Here is a 21,909-nt window from a genome sequence, read left to right as displayed (position 1 = left end):
GTATATAAGAGAACGCACCTAGCTAGAAAGTGTGAATCGAATAAAAAGTTGAATAATCCTTTTTTAAAAATAAATAATATTTTATTTAACTTTTTTAAATTTTTAAATTTTATCTCACAAAGTCAAACTTCGTAATTTGCACAATGAATTAGAATTATGTTTGGATTTGAAAAAATTCAACACCCAAACGGACCAAAACCCTTTGCCTTTGTGACATATATTTTCCCAATCACTTAATAAGTTTTTGTTTAAACTATTTCTTTCGATTCAGTCTATTAAACTGACATGTGTTCAAAATGAATATAATTTTTATATGCCATTTTAAAAATAAATATAAGAATTCACGTGCTTTTATTAATAATGCATATAAGAATCACATAAATTTTGGATTCATGTTAATTTAATAGATTAAGTTAGAAAATTTATTCAACCCAAATTTGAAAATAAAAATAAAAATAAAAATTTGTTCTTTACAATATATAATGCCACCGAAAATGAGGAAGTTAGCATGAATAGAATTTGTGTCAGGATGGTGTAAATTAGATGCATTTGCACCTCAACAATTTAATTACTTTTTTCCCAATTTGTAATTTGACCTTGCTTCAAGGTCCCTCATTTTCAACCCTAGATTTCACGGACAAAAAAATATATAAATATGAATTCTCGTGAACAAAGAAATCCGGCCTGTCGGATTCAATCCAGCGACCTAAAGGATGTCTATTGAACTTATCTACAGTCCTCCGCCCTACCAACTGAGCTAATGTCGGATACGAAAGAAACAACACAAATTTTTTCTTTTATACAAACAGGTATTTTTGAGGCGACCTGTAAATAAATTACTTCGCAATTTATATTAATCCAACGTAACTATTGTACAAATATCTACCTAAATAAATAGGCAAATACTTGTACGTTTTACTCGTAAGTGCACAAGATCAAAACAATAGTATAGCAGGCAAATACGAGATCATTCCCACGAGGATTGGTATAAATTGTCTTTAAAGAGAAATTCCTAAAAGCGATATGTTGAATAAGACAGGATAAAAGATTGAATTAAAAATACTATGAAGAAAAGGTAGGGCTTCGATATCCACAGCTAATCATACTCAAATAAGATTCGCAATATGCACAATACTACAATCATAACATGATGCTTAATGCTTACTAGCCACAAGGGAATGGTATCTTCTCCTAAAGCTATTGATTTCCCTAAACAACGAGTTAGGCATGGTATCTACTCTAACTCTTTTCTTCCTTTAAGGATTTAGCATGGTATCTACTAAGTTGTTCTTCAAGAAAGCATAAATCTATGGAAATCGGTATACACACTCAGATTGAAATATGGTATCTATTCCAATTATCTTTATGTTGATTAATCCAAGAACCTGTGTCGGGGTTCTTCCGTTACTCTATTATGCCCAGGACTCGGTCATCCAAATTGACATAAATAACAAACCCATACCACAAGAATATGCTAGCTAAACATAAACATGCGAGGAATTCAAGAAACTAGAATTAATCAAGTTAAGCATCAATATATAAATTGTAGCAAGGCAAATTGAAAAACTTAAAAAGACATGATTAGGGCTTTAATCGAGCCCTAACTAAAGTATTAGTTACACATAATTTGGATGGAAATCATCCTCATAAGAAATTAATAAAGGAAAAGAAAGAAAATAAAGACTATAAAAAACCTCCTTCTTGATGTAGCCTTTGATTCTTCCTCCAAGTTTGTGTGTCTTTCTTCAAAGGCTAGAGGCCTATTTATAGGGATTAGAGAAGCTTTAGAAGTTCTAGAATTCCTATTACAATTCTAAGTAGGTTTTCTAGTCCAAAAAGAATAATTACAAGTCTTCTCATTTTCTGAAATTTCTATCCAAGTAGGAAAAGGATTCCAAAATTCGTACAGATTTGCGGTCTTTTATTTCAGGGCGATTTTGGCATGGAAAACGTCCGAATTAGGAAAAACCTATTTCTGACATATTTGTTGCCTTTATTATTAGCTTTCCAACGCCACCAATTTTGTTGCAATTTGATACTTGAGCCGAAAGTTATGATTAAATTACTGAGACGTGTTCATTCTGGATTCTTTCCAAAGATAACGAATTTTTGCCAACTTCTCTTTTCTTAAATTCAAAATTGATTTGGAGTTTGAATCTATCCAAAAGTGAGTTTGCTGACTTCATTATAATCTTGGAATTTGATCGGTTTTTCTTCTAAAACCTGTAAAATACAAGAAAACACAAAAACAACACAAAATATTAAATTATAACAAAACTAAGAGCATAACATATGTAAATTAAGGGGCTTTAATGTGTAACATTCAGCACTTATCAGTAACCGTGTCGGCTCTTTCTGTCTCGTACGCTGCCTTCTCTTTTTATTCTCGTGGTGCAAGCGGAAATAAATTCCATTCAATTAACAATGAAGCAAGTGACACTTATTTATTTAGTTTTATATTCAAGTCTTGATACAATCGAAACTTAACACATGAATACAAATTATCACCCCTAATTAAAAGAACCCAAAATTCGTCTTTCTTCTTTATTTTAAAAATAAAAAAAAAAAGTTAGAGCATTTACATCCAGCTTAGCAAATTTTAGTTTTAGCTAAGGAATCATATTTTTGTGTTTCAATTACCCATTTTTCTAAAGCATGTACATTCGATCTCTATTTTAATTATCCACTCTCAGTATCTATTTAAATATTTTTCTTTATATTCTATCTTTATCCATTTTCACTGTTACCAAAAATGAGAAAGAATCAGACTTGATTTTTTATTAGATTCTTTATGCATTTTTTTAGCTAGATTGCTAGACAAAATTGACTAGCATTGTAGCAACTAGCCATCTTTTTGGCTAATTTAACTAGTCCAATAAGAGCATTTCACATATGACCGAGCAATTTTAGCTAAACAATCACATTTTTTTTTCTTTTTATTTATTTATTTTAGCTACTTATTTTTTCAAAGCACTTAAAAAGTTAAAACTTCTCTTCATTTTAACTATTCACTTTCACTATTTCATCTAAAATATTATTTCTTTATTTACTTTCACTATTCTCAAAGACGATAGATAATCAAATTAATTTTTTTTATTAGTTTTTTTATGCATTTGTTAAGTTACATTACTTGACAAAATTTGTTAAGCACGATAATATATATATATATATATATATATATGTGTGTGCGCGCGTGTGTGTTTTTAAATTTTAAAATGGCTAACTAGATGGGACTACTTTTTTTTTTGCCTATTTTTACTACTAAACTAGCTAAAATAACCTTTTGACTAACCCAATATAAATGCTCTTAACAATCCAAGCACAGGAGGCTGGAGCAAAATACAACTGGTTTTTAGGCAATATAATATTTCATTACATAGAAATGAGAAATGATTCTTCTATATCTTTCATATACTTCTCTCACACCTAATCCTATGTGGCATCTACTTATTCATTTTGTGAGAAACAAAATAAACAAAACAAAAGAAAAATGAAAAAAGACACCACGTAGAATGAAGTGTGGAAGACTTGTATGAAAGATATAAGAGAATCATTTCTCCATAGAAAGATGCATGGATTCTAAGATAAGGAACATGGGTTCTAAGATTTTACCAGCAAAATAAGTAAGTGAAAAACGGGACCTTCCACATACAGTCGAACCAAACCAGTACAAAACCTAAAAAGAAAAAGAATAAAAGAACAAAAAAGGGCCAAATCTTGATCCAATAACTCTCAAGTTTAATGGGATAATTTAGAAATAATTAGGAGAGAATACAAAAGTTGAACATGCAGAATGTAAGCTCTCCCACTTTTAGTTAGAAATCAAGTTGTGATGTTTGAGGATACTTTGGAATCATTGATTGAATTATACATAATAAATTCCGATTTCTCCACGTTGAACCAAAAATTTATCAAAAAAGGTGAATAATCACACTTACAACAAGTTGCTTCCACATACAGTCTGCTTGTGCTGCTAATGTTCCTTCAGCTACAATAGCAGTAGGCAAAATATCTATATGGACTAAGCTGCTATATGAAATGAACTAAACGATATCTATAGGGAGGGGTGCATTAAGTTGCAAGCGGCCATACTACTTACAGAAAATTAGATGCCTGGTTCTAGAATTACTTTCTTCTCGTTTGGTGTAATCGTTTTCTTTAGTCCGAATCACAAACTTCTAAGAAAAAATTAAAGAAAATGACAAGTACAGACCCTAATTACAGGCAATGCATGAGATACACCTACTTCTATGGATTTGAAGGCGATGCAACCTGTTGTTCTTGTTGCCCTACTTCTTGCTGCTGCTGCTGCTGCTGCTCCCCTTGCCATGTCCAAACAATGTCCTTGAGAGCTGGTCTAATGTCCTGTTTCAGCATTTTTTGGTACTCCAGAGTATCTCCGCTTGACTTTTTCATCTCCACCAAATGGAAAAGTGGCGCGATCTCAAAGATCTCGGCGTTGATGCCCAAGAGCCCTTTCCTGCCTGCCTTGGACCCCTCCATTTTCAACAACCCTCCATCTTTCTTTTTCACTTTCAGTCTCAGTCGCTTGGCAATGTCTTCCAGCTTAGAGATTATGGTCGAGGCAGGTTTGTCGGACGTAAATCGCACCTCTTTCTTCTGGTCAGTCTCCTCAAACAGACCAGACAAGTCAAAGCCTGCAGAAAAGGAGATGATATCAAAAGCATTCAAGTTACAAGGCCTTGCCAATTCTTGCTTTGATTCTGTGGCGGAACAGTTATTCTCATTAGGTCTAAAAACTTCATCGGCATCCAGTGGGGCAGGTTCTTTCCCTTCCGAATGAATATCTCGGCGTTTGGGGTCTAAACCCTTCCGGAACCAAGAATTATCCATTATCTTTGTCATGGATATCCTGGTACTTGGGTTTGAATCCAAGATCTTTGACAACAACCTTCGAACTTCGGGGCCAAACCAGTTAGGGAATTTAAATTCACCCTTACCAATCTTCCTATACATCTCCATCAGATTTGAATCATGAAATGGGAGATAACCAGCCAACAGAACAAATAAAACCACTCCACAAGACCAAATATCAGCTTTGGATCCGTCATAGCCTTTTCTATTAATCACTTCTGGAGCAACATATGCAGGGGTCCCACAGGTTGTATGGAGCAACCCATCTTGACGCTTACATTCAGCAAGGGCACTCAATCCAAAATCTGAAACTTTTAGATTCCCATTCTCATCCAACAGTAGGTTTTCTGGCTTCAAATCCCGGTGATACACGCCTCGACTATGGCAGTAATCAACAGCACTGATCAACTGTTGGAAATATCTTCTAGCAACGTCCTCCTTGAGCTTCCCTTTAGCCACCTTGCTGAAGAGCTCACCACCTTTAGCATATTCTATAACAAAGTAAATCTTGGTTTTGCTGGCCATTACCTCATAAAGCTCCACCACATGTGGATGTCTAACCAATCTCATGACAGAAATTTCCCGCTTAATCTGCTCAATCATCCCAACCTTCAAGATTTTCTCTTTGTCGATTACCTTAATGGCCACACCCATGCCAGTTTTAAGGTTCCTTGCATAGTAAACCTTGGCAAAGGTACCTTGGCCCAGTAGTCTCCCTAATTCATACCGTTGCATCAATATAATCTCTTTGTTTTCCATGCCAGGCACTATTATTGTTTGAAGCAAAACTTTCTTTTACCTGCTAGTGCAATATCTAGATATAGGTATGTACGAAAGAAGAACTGATCTCAACAACATAAAAGCTCAACCATCTTCACAGACATCATGTTTTGAAATGGTGTGTTCTCTTAAATTTATAGCTGCATAGGGAATTTGGGAACAGAACCGTGGTGGGATGTAAGTTAAACAACCGATGTCATCAAGTATAAAAAAGGGCAGCCCAGAAGAAGCAACAACTTCATCATCCTTAGAGAAGGAATTCTCAACTTTCAAGCACATCTTTCAGCATTCCCTGGTCTTTTTGATACCTAAAGAAGGCCAAAGATATGGAGAAAATTATGTGTTGAACCTCTGGCAGAAAAGTCGAGAAGTAGAGCAGCAATTAATAATAGTTTCAGTTCAAATTACCAAATATTCAAAATGGAAAACTCTATAACAAGCTAAATACCATACTGAATTTTAAAAACATTCAAGAGACTACTATAAATCGCCACTGTTCATTGCTTGTTCAAGAAAGGTAAATATATTAATATTCCCATTAAACATGATATTCTTTTTCTTTGCCTCATCCATAGAGAAAGATACAATACCAGTGCAAATGCTCCAGAAAAAAATATATTAACGAAACAAACTAACTCCCCATCGGGGGGGAATCAAAAAGTTCGGAAATTTGTTCGTTTGTAGTATATTTGCGAAGAAACAATAAATTCTCGGCATGCAGCGTCTTCTATACATGTGCAAACCATTAAAAGTTAAAGAAGTCCTACATCTAACGCTTCACAGTGATATTTAAAACCCAATACAGTAGCAATATACTTTACCAGTAAGATAAAAGAAACAATGAATGAATGAGCAAATAAGCACCTTATTATCACTGAAATCTCATACTCAATAGATTAAACTGGACAATAGTTATTACAACGAAAACAGAGAGAGCAATAAAAATAGTACATAATACATGTAATACAAGGTATACAACCTCCTACTTCATAAAATAGTCGATCAATTTCATTATAAGCAAAAAATTTCAAAAACTTGAAGATCTAACCAATATGATAGATACCAATAAACAGAGAAATCTTACACAGTGCTTTGAATTAGTAAAATTGCCTTATTAGCTTCCTTGGAACCTAAGCAGCAAAGAATTACAGCTTCAATTTTCTTATCCACACATTTTCTCAGGAACCAAACAGAAAACTGATGGTTTCAGATAAACAGCTTTTTCCATATTGAAACAAACAGAGCCTAACAAACATGTTTTTCCCAAATCTTTTTTTTAAAAAAAAAATTAAATTAAATTAAAATTATCGTTCTTTAGCTCCTAAATACAAATATTCTATCATTCAGCTCTGCAAATCGAACTCCACCACCAATAAATACATTAACGCAAACCCAATTTCACATATAACACATATTTGAGATCTTACCTGAGAAAAGGGTGAGCTTGGAAATGGAAGCTATCCCAAAACGCCGCTGTATGCTTGTGTCTCGGGGCAAAGATTGCAGGGAGACAGAGAGAGAGAGAGAGAGAGAGAGAGGCCGTCTTTGGCCACGACTTCGGCAGATTCCGAATTACCGAGCAAGAATAATTAGATGCTGTTCTTCTTAGTTCTTATACACCGCCAAGCCTCACAATAATGAATATTGAATATTTGATTTTATGCAAAAGCGCGTCCCCCAATTTTGCCAAAATAAAATAATAATAATAATTATTATAATAATAATAATAGGGTGGCCCTATTTTCTCTGACCTTATTTAGGAGAAAATTTTGTCCATAATTAAATAAAAATATTAGAAATCACTCTTATTCTTACTTCACTTACGTGACATTGCTAACCAGTCATTCGGTCATTCTTTGTCAAAATAAAAAATAGTAATTTTATACATCACACTAGAGACGGGACCAAACATTTCAACGGGATGGGGCTAAATAATTTTATTTTATTTTTATTTTGTTTTAAGTAGGGGTTAAAAAATATATATATATATATAATTCAAAAATATAAGTCTATGTCCTCTTGTCTAAATGGCCATCTATGTAGTATATATTACTTCATATTAAAAAAAATAAAAACCAAATTTTAAGTAAATTAAACATAACCCAGTTTTTATATTTTTATTATTCCCTTAAAATTAAAAATCAAGATATGCAAAATTGAAAATAAAGTTTTTTTGGAAAATAAGTAAAGAAAACCATTGTCTAAAGATTCAGAAAAGGAAAAATAAAATAAAATGTCTCAATTTATGTACTGAAATTGATAAATTTCAGTTGGATAAAATTTTGTGCTTCTCGCAAGGCTTTACCTGGATAACATGGTTCTTGAAGCTAATATTCTCTTGCTCATTTTATTATCACTCTAATTAACATAGTAGCCCACTAACTGTTATACAAAACACACTATATTATACATAAAACGTATTCAGCTAAATGCAACACAAAACAAATGAAACTCATATTTTATGGACTTTTCTAACGCCATGTAGCTGTATTGCAATGAATCTCCATTTTATATTACATTTGCCATACATCTTTAGGAAATCAAGCTTTGGCAGACGTGTGACTTTTCAAGTCCACACCTGTCTTATTTCAATGCACTGCTTTACTAAACCCTTTTCATTTACTTTGAACAAAACTCCGGTAACTTTGTAAACCTCCTTCCATTGTTACTCTTCTCAGACATGTCCGTTGCTATCCGTGAATATTAGAAGGAAACAGTTTTGACAAAGCTATTATTCCAGATGATATGAAACCAGTTGAAGAGATAATAAAAGGGAAGGGGCAAAAAAAAAAAAAAAATTACTGCTAGGGGCTAGTAGGCAAAAAACCTTATAATCACGCACTGTCCCCCTTCCTCTGTCCTCGCACTACACTTTTATTTCACTTTGTTGATGTGACATTGCTAATCAGTTTTTAGATTTTTTTTGTAACAAGGGGATGATTGATAATGTCACATCAGTAAAGTGAGATAAAAGTGTAGTTTGTAACATTTTTCTAAAAAAAAAAAAAGAAAAAGAAAGACTAACTAGCAATGCAACCTTGTCAAAGTAAGATAAAAGTGTGTTATATAACATTTCTCTAAATTTTTAAAATTTGGTAGTACTAAATACTATATTTTTATTCAACATTTATGACATGATAGTCTTAACTAAACGTTAGATTAATCATTGTTAAAAGAAAAAAAATAGTTAAAATGTTTTAACATTATGAAATAGTTGTAAAATTGAAATATGATATTAAATTAATTACACTTTTTACACAATTTGAAGAATCCTAATTATTAAAATCAATTATCTTTTAAAACCCTATCACATGATTCGTGAAGTTGTTGATTTTTATACCACTCACCAATGATGAGTCATGCGTTAAAAAATAGAAACCAGTCTAGAAGATTCGTTGAATTTAAAAAAAAAAAAAAAAGAAAAAAAAAAAAAAGGGAAAAAGGGAACTTTTAGGTGTCCTTTTAGGGACCTTGTAGTCTATTAATCAATCCATTTCCCTTGGGGAGGTGACCTACCTAACAGTCACATAATTTCTAGTCACCTACACTATTACAACCAATTATTTGTGGGAAAAGATATTTTATCCTTTTTAAAAAATATTATTCTACCTGACTTCCAAATTTAGTTTCAAATGGATTTGATTTGACTGTGACTTGTGAGGTGAGGGCAACGAGGGGCTACGAAGCTTCCTCTTTCAGCAGCCACCCATACCCACGATCAATAGGGAAACGACACATATAGAACGCCAAGTACCTTCTTATGGGTACAAGTGTGGCGTTCCTTGGCCTTGCCGCTACAGGCATCACTGGTTTTCTAACCATACACGTGTACTCATCGTTTTAGGATGACGCCACGCAAGCCGATATTATTAGCTGCTCCAATTGCCTTACAAGAGAGAAATAATAATTTTAATTCGTGCGTTGAAATATGAGTATTAAATTATATAAGTTAATTATAATTTAATTTATTTAATTAAAATAAATCAAATTTCTTAATTCTAGCATGCTAATTTTACAGGGAGTTCACAATCGTGTTCAAAATTATCAGTAATTTATAAGGCATGAGTATAAAATTATATAAGTCAATCATAATTTGAACAATTTAATTAAACAGGTCAGATCCCTTAATCCTAACCAGTTAATTCCGTGTTGGGTAATTGTCAAAATCACGGATTGCGTTCAAAATTATCAGCCCTAAGTGTAGGGTTAATTTATTACATAATCATACTTTGAACAAACAAATAATAGATTAAAAATATTTTATAATTAACTGTTCAAATAACACACTATTCAAGCCGCCCTATTGAAAGGGAGGCTGCGAGATAGACTTGTCAAGAGCGAATTTGCTCTATACCTTAGGCTGTTCAAAAGCTTCAATCTTTATCATACTCTGTACAACGAAGTTGTTGGAGATCTTTATTCATAGGTAAAAATTATTATATGTCATAGTTTTAAATGTCCGACGATATGATGAAGTCTACATTTATAAATTTAAGTCTCGGATTTAGATCATGCATTTAGTTGTTACAACAACATTTCATTTGAAGATTACCCAACTATTTATTTTTCTAATACCGTATAAGTTACTTTTGGGGTTTTCATTTAATTTATTTTGTTGATTGAACGGTAGAATGCGTTTTAACTCACGTGCCGCTTAAAAGAAACAAGAGTTCAACGGTCAAAGGAAGGACCTTTGGTGGCGTTTAAGAGGCCGTTGGGGGCAACTTGCCAAAGCACTCAAAGCCCACTTTAATTAAAAAATAATGGAATTCGGCTTCCTCACTCCTCAGGACAAAAAAATAGTTGAAGCAATTGGAATTTTGGAAAGGTTGTTGGGGTTCGGATAGGCGGATAGCTTTGGCAGATAAATCATACTTTTTATTTTGTCATTATCTTATTTTGTCGACACTGCAGTGTAAACAGATTTTTTTTTTTGTTTAAAAGAAAAAATTACATTATTAGCCCTTATGATTGGCTTAAATTACAAATTACCTGTTGTAAAATAAAAAATAATTGTAAGGTTCTTTTGGTATGCGAAAATTATAAATTACTCATTAAAGTCGTTTTTGTCCACAAACTTAATAAAAACCGTTAGGTTGCCACGTCAGTTCAATAAAAATATTAGCCGTGTCACTCGTAATAATAAAAAAAAAATTAAAAATTAAAAACCTCAAATTTTATTTTTTTATTTATTTATTTTAAAAAATTGATATTTTTTTATGAGGTTTTTAATTTTTAATATATTAACATTTTTTATTAAGAGTGACACGTGTCGTGTTTTTATTGGAATAACGTGGCAACCTAATAGTTTAAGTCTGTGGATGAAAAACGAGTTCAGGAAGTAATTTGTAATTTTCGTCTACCACAATGATCTTACTAGGGGTGTGCAAAACCCACCCGCACCCGCAAACCCGCCCCGCCCCGTCAATAACGGATATAAGACATTTCTAAAAAAGTGCGGATCCTAAATATGCCAACCTGTGATTTATGGGGCGGGTTGCGGTATGAAATTTTTTCTCACCCGCACACCCGCCCCGCCCTGCAATCCCTTTATACTCGTACAATCAAATTTTCCCAAAAAAAATTATAAGAATCATGACTAGGGGTGTGCCTTTGATTTCATCAAATTTTCTCCAAAAAAATTATAAGACTCACGAATTGCCCAAATTGTGTACTTTTGATTTCATTCAATTCTGCATTATTCATTTCATCTCTATTCTTATTCCATTTTTATATACACTTTCATCTCTACATTCTCACATACACATATTCATTCAATCTACAATCACATAAAAGAATAAAAAAGTTATTTACAGTTAGGTTTGTTGGTAATTCTAGTTATTTCTTCTTGTTATTGTTTGCTAGTGAGGTTGATTCAATTGGGATTTTAAAATTTTGAATTGGGTTAACAAGATTGTGAATTATTTTTCTGGTTTTAGGCCCATTAAAAAAAAAAAAAAAAACCCAAACCCGCATGAACTCGTCCCGATCCGCACTACCCAAGGCTTAGCGGGTTGACCATTCACTATGCGGGTTGCGGATCTTGATTTTCAAACTCGTTCATTGCAGGGCGGGTTGTGGGAAACATGCAAATTCGGCCCAATTCGGCCCGCGCCCACCCCTAGATCTTACAATTATTTTTTTATACTACAATGAATGATTTGTAATTTAGATAGACCACAAAAACCATTGGTGTAGTTTTATTTTATTTTATTTTTTTAAAAAAACATAATGACTAATTAACACGATCGCAGATCGCATCAACCAGATATGATAATGGTGTGTTAAATGTGTGGTTTTTTGTATTACTTTATTAAATTGATATATGTCTTTAGCATATTTTTATTTTTCTTTTTTTATAAAAAATATAGGTGAATTAAAACCACTTAATTTTATTAAAAATATGCTTTTTAAGGACGAATATTAATACAATGGTTGAAGGAGGGAAAATTCTGTCCATATAATAATTAAGAAACAAAAATCCACGCGGTACTACCGTTCCCACACGTTGGAAGAAAGTCCTTTTTGGATGGATAGATATAACGCAAAAAGAGAGTCTGTCACGTTTTTATTTTGTTCGTGCACATGTGGTGGTCCAACAAAAAGACATGTAGACGTATATTCTGTGAAGCTAACTTAAATGTCGGCATATTGAATATGATGTGACCATGATTCATGTTGCCTTTCTTTTCTCATGTCAATCTTACCGCCACCACTACCAAAGACATAAACGTACGAGTGCCACGTGCACCTAAGACATCAATTTCTGTGTGTTACTACTTTTTTAAAGTGTATTATTTGTTTAAAAAAAATATTCTGATGCGACAAAATTAAAAATAGTTTAAAATATTTTACGTTTTGAATAATTTGTTAATGTTTTTGTTTTAAAAACAGAAGAAATAATGAAAAAACGTTATCAAACAAAGCTAATTGTAATTTGTTAATTAGTCATTTTGTAACTTCGCTCATACTTCTTCCCTCTTGAGTCTTGGCAATGGGAAGAGCTTGCATCATGTGTTCTTTGTTAAGAGAATGCAACACAGGACACTAGATTAGTTGACAAAAATTAGCTACAAACTGGTTTAATAAGTTGATAAGTGTAGTTAAACATGTGAGTTTTAATAGAATTTAATGGTGTTAACTTTTCAGCCCTTTTTTTTTTTTCCTAACCCTTATTCGTTTTTGTTTTTTATTTTTTATTTATTTTTTTATGTTCTCTTTTCAATTAATTGACTTTCACATGATGAGCAAGAGTTTAGTTGTGAGAGATTTTTTTTTCCAAATTTTTTTTTCACAGCAAGTTCGCGATGGTTCTAATAGAAAGTTTACTTGATGATTCTTTTATGCTCATGAGGATTCCCTTTTTTTATTTTGCTAATTTTTGTCTTTTTTTTGTCCAGCAGGTTCGGGGTTTTTTTTTTTTTTTTTTTTTTTTTGTTGGTCCTAAATGGAGCAATTTTTTTTCTTATTTTTTTTGGGTCCTAAATGGAACAATTTTTGTCCTTTAATTTTTTTTTTTTTCACTTTTTTGACTTGCTCCTCACGTGAAAGCCAATTAATTGGAAATAGAACATGTAAAAGAAACGAAGAAGAAGGGTTAGAAGAAAGGGGGAAAAAAAAATGAAGAAGAATGGGGGTTAGAAGAAAGGGACAAAAAAGAAAAAAGAAAAAAAAGGAGTTAGAAGAATTAAATGTTAGGTTCATATGAGAGAGAGATTAGATTAGAAGAATAGAGGTTTAGGAAAAAGAAAACAAACAGAAAGTTAACACCGGCTTAATAAGTTGACAAGTGTTCTAAAACATGTGACTTTTTGGTTCTAAGATGAGACTACTACATAAGTAATTAGAGACATGTTACACCTCCAGCTTGTGTCTGTGTACACTAACACAGGACACAAACCAAAGCCTTTGAAAATTGTTTATTTTTCATTTTTACTAAGCTGGCAAGATTGCACACTACTATGAAACATAGTTTTAGCAGCAAGGAAGTCTTAGAAACTGTGGTATTGACATTTTTAGATCAAATAATTTTCAAACAAGCATTTGAACTTTGAACATATATTATACATCAAAAGCACCATGATGTCATAATAAATATTATACATGCACACATCGGAATGAAAGTATAAATATCAAGTTTGCATCTGCATTTTCATTCCAATAGATTTTTTCTGGCATAATTAAGAATCAGACAGCGCTGATACTTTTGCCACCGGCGATGCTTCCGTGCTACTATCTGTAGAAGAATTGCAGGCATGAAGCGTGGTGCATATGTCTGTTGTTTCCAGAAATTTCTCTGCATTGGCAAGGACCAGAGGTCCATACTCGAAAACCATCCTCTTGCACTGACAAATAATTTAAGATATTAGAAGATTAAATATATTTAATAAAACGCTTATAAACATTTCTCTAATCATGAATATCAATACATCATATTCCAACACATGTCGCAATTAAATACTAAAAACTAGGCAGAAGGCCTGGTTATCTTTACTGTTACTGCTCTTTTTCCACTGTCTCACCTTTAACAGGCCAACAGAGAGCATCCTAAGCCATTAATCATAAAGTTTGCCTATTCAGTTCTCAAACATGTTGAAAGAATAAGAATCGGAGCGTTAATACCTTTCACATAGATCAAGGGCCATCACAAATCAAAATAATCATACCTTGATTTAGTTATTGGTCAAGTGAGGGTATCAGCCATTAGTGGAAAACCCCTCTTCCGATTCAACTTAATTTTTTTTTTTGATAAGTAAGAGAAATATCATTAAAAAGCGCAAAGCGCAATCAAGTACGCATGAAGTATACAAAAAAGGCATCTAGGAACTTAATGAGGCAGGTATAAACTGATAACACAAACCCCCCTCCAAAAATTAAAAAAGTTAACTTCCTAAAATTGTTCTCACCTTTTTTGCATAGTTCTCCATGGAATTACATGCCTTCAAAAGCAACTCAATGATCTCTAGCTGACATAAAAGTAAGATAAGATGTTAGTTGTTTAGTCAGCAGTAAGCACCGTGGTATATCACAGCCTGCAATTTCATGTTTTGGGTTGGAGATACTCCTTTTATATTGTGAGATATATCTCTCTACTGATCCACACAACAGAATAGCAGTGAAAATTACTCAGATGATACAACAATGAAGATCTTGGATCTTCTTTTGACAATAAAATTATGATTTCACATAAGTTGGTTTGAACATCACAACCATGTAACAAATTCAAAACTCTATTATCAACTTTAAGCTTCGTCTGTATATATTCAGTTGCCTGAAGTTTTCTGTATTTGTTATTTGCGTTATTATTCCCAAATGCGTTTTTACATTGACATATCAACCTTTCAGCAGCCAGCAAGCTTTCCAGAACATACATACATAACCCTGAAAAAGTTTTCTACACAAGCAACCAAAAGCTGAATTTTGTAATTTTTTAATAGTGTGTAGCTACTCAATGATAGAAATGCCAATCTAATTGAAGTAATGACCACTGATCTAAAACTACATCAGTTTGGCTTTATTCATTTGCTCCATTTTCTTACTCTACTCTTGGGAAAGGGTTTATGGTGGTGAAGTTTGCTTACGATTCAAAGAGGTTGATTAGTTAAACGATACGAATATGCAGTGACCATTGTCATTTTAGTGTCATTTCTCATTTGGCTGTGCCTTTGGCCATATAACAGTGCAATCTAACACAGGTGGTAGATTGACTCATCACACATTTGCAGTAATTTTAAATAAACTCTTAACAGAAAAATCAACAGAAGAGGAGATAATGTCCAGAAGCAGTATGCGTTTCACCTGGAGGTAGGAAGGGCTTTGATTTTCCTTCTCTCTTTTTGATTGTAAATGTGAGAATACAAAAAATGTCCCAAAGTTGAAATTTTTTACAACATATAGTGTTCTGTGGTACTTTAACTAACAGAAAAACCATGTGCATATCTAGGTCTTATTATGACGCAAGTACATACCTGAGTGTCAGGGTCTTTCAGCTTAACAAGTAATTCTGAAACAGTGCGGTGGCAAAGTCCACAGCTGTCTTCATGAAGTTGAGAAGAAATCATTGCAATTTGTTGACAGAGATTGACTCTTCGGCAGAATTCTTCAGGTTGTACAGAAGAAACCTCTAAGAAGAACAGAGGGGCATAATAGTTCACCAAAGTGATGCACTATGCAGTCCCCCCAAAAAAAAAAAAAATATTAGATGAATTAAATTTGAGCACCCTTTTCTTTTTGTTGTTGGGGGGGGGGGGGGGGGGGCACCCTCAAATTTTAAGATTAGACACAATGTTTCACAACCCTCCAAATCATTCAAAAGTAAACTAAACTTTCATACAGTGACTTATCCCACTACTATGTTCACCCTTTATATTATTCTTGTTTCTGTTAACAAGTAAATTATAATACAGGTACCAGTACTCATCTACACTTCATCGTACTTATAATACCTATAACCTATCAGCCATCCAAATGGTGCACATGAAGGCAAATTGACCATTCAATGTAACAAAATTTGATTTATTCAAGATAAATGACCAGCATGACCACTCAATAATTATGACGACTTGGCGATAATAAAAAAATGAAATCAATTTGTGATGGTCTGATGCTTGAGATCAATGGAACTACTCTTTTTTTTTTTTTTCTTCTCTTTTTCTTTTTCTTTTCCATCTTGCAACTCAGTGGCCAGGAGGAGGCTAACTGTTTTGAAGCAGCACGATAACACAGTTTTATCTAAAATATCCACATAACTAAATGAGATAAGTACCTCCCCTTTGAAAGAGCCTGCTCGAGTGCAGGCCAGACGGAGGATGTCAATGATCTCAGTCTGGGTCTTGTTTTCAGAAATGTAATCAAGTGCCTGGTTAGCAAACTCCTCACACAATGTGCACACCTTGTCATTCCTTGGAACTTTTTTCATAGTTTGAACTTCTCTATCTTGATCCTGGTAGTTGATCTGCATAACTGAACCAAAACATATGGCGGCAACAATTTTTTAACATTCTTATGACTAGATAAGCAGAATACTTCTTCGATAAAATAAGAGCATACATAGAACCTAAAATTTCATTGCATCTTCAATGAGAAACTATTTGTTGATTTCCTTATTATAGAAACTAGCATATAACCTGCGTCATGCGCGGGATTTTACGAATTAAAACTGCGTGCTTATGTTTTAAAAGTAATAAATAATGTAAAAAGTAGTTTTAAAAAAGTTTTGAGCTATTATATTAGAATGCTACATTTAATTTACGAAACAAAATAAAAATTTAGGAATAAGAATGAAAATACGTAAACGTATATTGTAAATTATCTCGTAAGGAAGCAAAATAAATCACATGTATTCAATATTTATAGATGTTAAATTAAAGAGACTTTTTACATAATATAGGAATTCATAAAAACAAAGAACAAAATAATGTACTCACATCATTGCAATAACTTGTATTCAATATTTACAAATAAGATAACTTGTATTAAAATGCTACATAAAATTTATCAAGCCTATAAGCATGAAGTTTAAGAACTTATAATAGAGAAACTGAAATCTGTTAAGCATGATCGTGTTCATTGTCGAAGGACTCAAGCGGTGGTACATTTGTCTCCTCCTGACACTTCAGATCAATCATGTGGTGCAAATTAATAACTTTAGACATTTGATGCAAGTGTTGGTAAAAACTTAGTGATGTTGCCCTCTTAGGATTAGAGCACAAAATTGTGTAAAACAAAAAGAACTGGATAAAGACCAAAAAACCAAATAATTATCCATTTTATAAACTGTTTTTTTTTTTTTTTTAATAAATAGCCAGCTTCAAGCACACTATATATATAGTTTAAGTCTTTCATAATATTGGCCGTATATGCATTGTTTTAAATTTACGGATTTCATGTGCCAAATGTGATGGTCATTTTCTATCTATCCAACAACACTTGATGCTTTTCTAATCTCTGGCATTGTCATAATGCCCTGTTTGATTTGACTAAACAAAGAAAAAGTTCCAATGTAAGCACACTTACTTCACGGTATTGAATGTACGTTTAGTTTTGTGTTACTCTTCCATTTGCTGAGATATATAGAGAGATTGAAGTGTATTGCTTTGCTCTGGATTTGCATCTACTGAGATATTTATAAAGTTTGAGATGAAAAGAATGAAGAAGTATTTCAAGAAGAATGCTGCTGTCACACCACAAAACGAATTTTTAAAGAAATTCTTAAGCACATGAAACTTACTTGATCGACGTAGAGGGTTGGGAGTTTGGGAGGGTGGTGAGTTCTTTGGAGTAGAAATAGTGGGGAAGAAGGAAGGAATAAACAGACAACGGGTAAATTAGGAGCCCACTAAGCTGTCATTTGAAACCTTCAACTACTGCTTACCACCCCGACGTTCTATAGGAATGTCTACGCTATGATCAAGAAACTTCATAAATTTTGCATACGCCTTGTCAGAAAATAGTAAAACTTGATCATGGTCATAAAATAATTAATATCTCTTTAGCAGTAGCTTCTTCCCTTTCTAGAGCCTTTAAAACACTACTCAACTCCTTTTTCTCATCTTCACTCAAAGATGCTAAAATGTCATACAAAGTTGAAGCAGGTTTGAGTTGCATTTCTTTCTCTTGCACCATCTCTTTTGTTGCGTCTTTGATCACGGTTCAGTTAACTACCCCATCTCTAAATTATGTATTTGATTTCAGATATTTTCTGGTTCACAAATAACAGTTATGATACAGTTATTTTCTAGGGAAAAAAACTGCTTTTACACAAAAATAGGATACAATTATTTTCTAAGAAAAAAAAACTGCTTTTACACAAAAATAGGTACACTTGCCAATTGTATGAGATGCCACATGTCATGATTATAGGCTCTCCTCCTATTGATTCTCCTATTATATAAGAAATATATGATATCTTTTTGGAAAGTCTGCATTTGATGACACGTACAAGAATTTATTGTTACATCTTTTTTTCTTTTTTTTGATAAGTAATGCCAATTCATTAATAAAGCGCAGAGGAGCGCAACCCTAGTACATATGAAGTATACAAAAGAACCCATAATAGGAATGAACATAAAATAAATTTAAGAAATCTGCATAAAATCTTTTTTTTTGATAAGTAGAGAAATCTGCATAAAATCTTAAAGCATCAAGTTTTGCAAAATGTCAAAAGAACAAATCTGAGTTGAAGAGGATAGCCCATATGTTTGAAAGTGACCAACTTTGTCAACTTTGGGAGACATTTTTTTACAAGGCATCACACTTCAGACAACCTATACATGTTTGAAGGAGATCCAAACCGAGTTCTAAATTTGGCTGCAAACTGATGTAGCAACCCATTGAGTTTCTTATTAATAGGCCTTAGCCAACACAATCTAGGTTTACTGGAGTATCATTTCCCAAGGGTAAAGTTACTTGTAAGACTTAAACCTAGAAAGCCCTAGAGTTTCAAGGTTAAAAAGTGTGTGTGTGTGTGTGTGTGTGTTTTAGTGTAAGCATGTGTGCGTGTGCTTTTGGCTAGGAGCTAAGTCTAAGTGTTAGCAAAGGTACTTAAGGTAAGTAGGTAACAATAACTATCCAATCAAATGATAGGGCCAAGCAAGACAACTTGAAGTATGTCTTGACTGGTAGAAAAGTGGATCATGGCATGCTATATTAGATGGACTTAACCTATCCTTGTAGACTTCTAAATAAGGCCCAACCTTAATTTCAAAGAAGATGTTTCAAGCAAACCAATAGGGCATAAAATCTGCATCTCAACCGTTAAATGAGGATAAATAGATATTAACAAGTGAACAAAACAGAAAGTAAGTAAATGCTCAAGAAAAAGAGCAACATTCAGAAATCAGTTAAAAAATTTACCTGATATCTCAAAGATCCTTCCATTCCCACTATAGAACTCGGTGTTCCCCAGTTTTCGAGCATCACAAGCCCAGCTAGCACCCAACACTAAAACAAATAGGAGCCCAACTCTCACCTCCATGGTGCCTGAAGTCACAACCATTCAACAAAAGTATTATAGCCTCAATATTGCAAATCAATTCGTAGTGAAAATATTTCAAACCAATTTATCATTATTGTCGAGAAGGATTTCAAAATTACAGGTAAAAATGAGAACCAATGGTGAGATATTCCTTGATAGTCAATATATCCAAATTGTACGGAGGAGCAGGAGTAGGAGCTAAAAAGTGAGCTTAAGATGCATATCTACAGTACCTTTAACCAGTTTAAGGCTCAGCCAACTAGGGTAAGAGCTGAAATGCTATACTCACTAACATTATGTTACTGGTCAAATCTTCTTATCACTAGTTACGGTTTATAAGGCATTATGCAATTCTGATAGCAAAAACCTAGCTCAAACTATGCTTGTCTAAGCTTGATATTGGCTATTTTTAGCTCTATTCATAATCCTGAATTAGCAATCTAAGAAGTGGAACTGAATACTGTTCTTCAGCATCTTTTTCATTATCAGTGAAAATACATAGATATAAACCTACTACCGCAAGCCCATTTGACCCATGCTTGGGGTCAGTAAGGCTTAACAAATTCTTAATAAGCCTGACATAGGGGCTTTAGATAAGTATATTTGATTCATAAATAAGCCTGAACAGGCTTCTAACTGAGCCATAACCAAGTTTCCGGCCCTAGCCGGTAACCTACAAATTACATATTCATCAAATTACCCAACAGTTGTTTAGAAGTCTTTTAAAAAATAAAGCACTGACAACAACGGAATCACAGCTTTCAGAAACATTAAAAAAGAAAAAAAGAAAAGAATAAACATAGTCCTCTATCATTTACACATTCAGATGAGGGCGAAAATTTGTGTTCAAACTGTGAGTCTGTCAACTTGAAACAGTGCATATCATAAATACCAAAAACCTTAACAGTAATCCCAGAAACCAGATAAGTAAACCCCACAACCACAAATTTGACGAAAATATGGAACATCATAGCAAGAAACCCATGACATAAAAAGCAAACCCAGAAAGAAAGAAAAGAAAAGCAAAAGCAATTAAAATATATATATATATATATATATATATAAGATAAGAGTAATACTAAGTTCAAGAAAAACAACCCAAGAGGCACGTTTTGCAGCTAAGAAAAACTTGGGAGAAGAAATCGAATATCGAAATCTCAGAACAAAGTTCGTGGGTGAAATTCGCTAGTTGAAAGATCAAAGTCTTCAGATATTTTGTGTTTTTTCAGCAAACAAACGGAGCATAAATTGGGATTGATAATAGCCGAGTAACAGATATTTACCTTGTAAGGATCAGCAAGGGAGAACTCGCAGAGAGAGAGAAAGAGAGATGTTCGTTGGGGACTTGGAGTGCTGGATTGGGCGATGCGTTGGAAATTTGGAATGGTGGTTGGGAATTTTGATTTTCAAAAAGTCGTACAGATAGAGGTTTCTTTAGTCTGTGGTAAGCAACATATTATAGAAGAGTTCCACCTTTATTGAATAACTAAAGTAATGTTGAAGATAATGGTATTATTTAATGGTTATTTATTTATTTATTTATTTTTTAATTAGATGAGAAAACAAATACAAAAATAAGAGGAAACCAAAAACATAAAAATAATTACAAGGGGTCTTCTAACAAAGAAAAAGCAAAAGTGGAATGCTTTCAATTTTTTTGAAAAATAGAAGTCCTTTTTGCTAAATTGTGAGTATAATAATTAGCGCTCCCGTGATCTTTGATTGTCGATTAATTATGTAACTTGGCTAATGAGCTACATATATTTGGCTTAGGTGTGGGTAAAAAAAAAAAAAAAAAATTGCAGCACATTTTATAGTTTTTTCAACTATTTATAACTATTTTTTCATAAGAAAAAGAAAAAGAAAAGTTAAATTTAAACCATTGAAAAAACTACATATTAAAAGCTTTAGTTTTTTTTTTATTTAGAACACCCATCCTCCAATATGTGGTGAGGTAATGACTCATTTTACTAAATTGTGGGGAGGGGTTAATTGTTAAAATGGATCGTAGAAACTATTCTACTAAGTAAGAACATTAAAAAGAAAAAAGAAAAAAGAAATGCTTGCAATATAATCTATTTGTACCTATCAAATCATTTCACAAGCAAACTAAAATTAGGATCTTAAAAAAAAAAAAAAAAAAAAAAGTTGATTTGGCAGACTACTTGTTAAAAATGATCAATTTAATCTTATTCTCTTCTAATTGGGTTTCGTTGGATATTATATGCGTTCTGTAATTAATGTGTATTCAACGAAAAAAAAAAATACATGGAAAACTG

The 21,909-nt window shown here is 32.9% G+C and overlaps 2 protein-coding genes across 4 annotated transcripts; both read right to left on the bottom strand.

Moving 5' to 3' along the window:
• Nucleotides 1-3,865: 3,865 nt before the first annotated feature.
• LOC133872543 (CBL-interacting protein kinase 2-like) lies at nucleotides 3,866-7,286 on the bottom strand. Of its 2 annotated transcripts, none has more exons than XM_062310094.1 (2): nucleotides 7,083-7,286; nucleotides 3,866-6,006 (listed from the first exon to the last, which is right to left on the bottom strand). In XM_062310094.1, exon 2 carries the CDS (start codon nucleotides 5,632-5,634, stop codon nucleotides 4,249-4,251), a length of 1,386 nt encoding a protein of 461 aa, XP_062166078.1. In that variant the 5' UTR covers nucleotides 5,635-6,006; nucleotides 7,083-7,286; the 3' UTR covers nucleotides 3,866-4,248. The 2 variants fall into 2 exon arrangements, with proteins under 2 accessions (XP_062166078.1, XP_062166077.1); XM_062310093.1 differs by having other exon boundaries at nucleotides 3,866-5,963.
• A 6,411-nt stretch (nucleotides 7,287-13,697) lies between these two features.
• On the bottom strand, nucleotides 13,698-21,072 carry LOC133872780 (uncharacterized). 2 transcript variants are annotated; one of them, XM_062310383.1, is made up of 6 exons: nucleotides 20,914-21,072; nucleotides 19,510-19,635; nucleotides 16,421-16,617; nucleotides 15,624-15,821; nucleotides 14,562-14,621; nucleotides 13,698-14,000 (listed from the first exon to the last, which is right to left on the bottom strand). In XM_062310383.1, the coding sequence occupies exons 2-6, from the start codon at nucleotides 19,628-19,630 to the stop codon at nucleotides 13,836-13,838; spliced, it is 741 nt and encodes a 246-aa protein (XP_062166367.1). In that variant the 5' UTR covers nucleotides 19,631-19,635; nucleotides 20,914-21,072; the 3' UTR covers nucleotides 13,698-13,835. The 2 variants fall into 2 exon arrangements, with proteins under 2 accessions (XP_062166367.1, XP_062166368.1); XM_062310384.1 differs by lacking the exon at nucleotides 20,914-21,072 and adding an exon at nucleotides 20,729-20,877.
• Between the last annotated feature and the right edge of the window lie 837 nt (nucleotides 21,073-21,909).

The sequence above is a fragment of the Alnus glutinosa genome, chromosome 7 (assembly GCF_958979055.1).
Source record: "Alnus glutinosa chromosome 7, dhAlnGlut1.1, whole genome shotgun sequence".
Classification (NCBI taxonomy): Eukaryota; Viridiplantae; Streptophyta; class Magnoliopsida; order Fagales; family Betulaceae; genus Alnus; species Alnus glutinosa.
The sequence above is the reverse complement of the archived record's forward strand: the minus strand, read 5'-3'. Positions and strand labels throughout refer to the sequence as shown.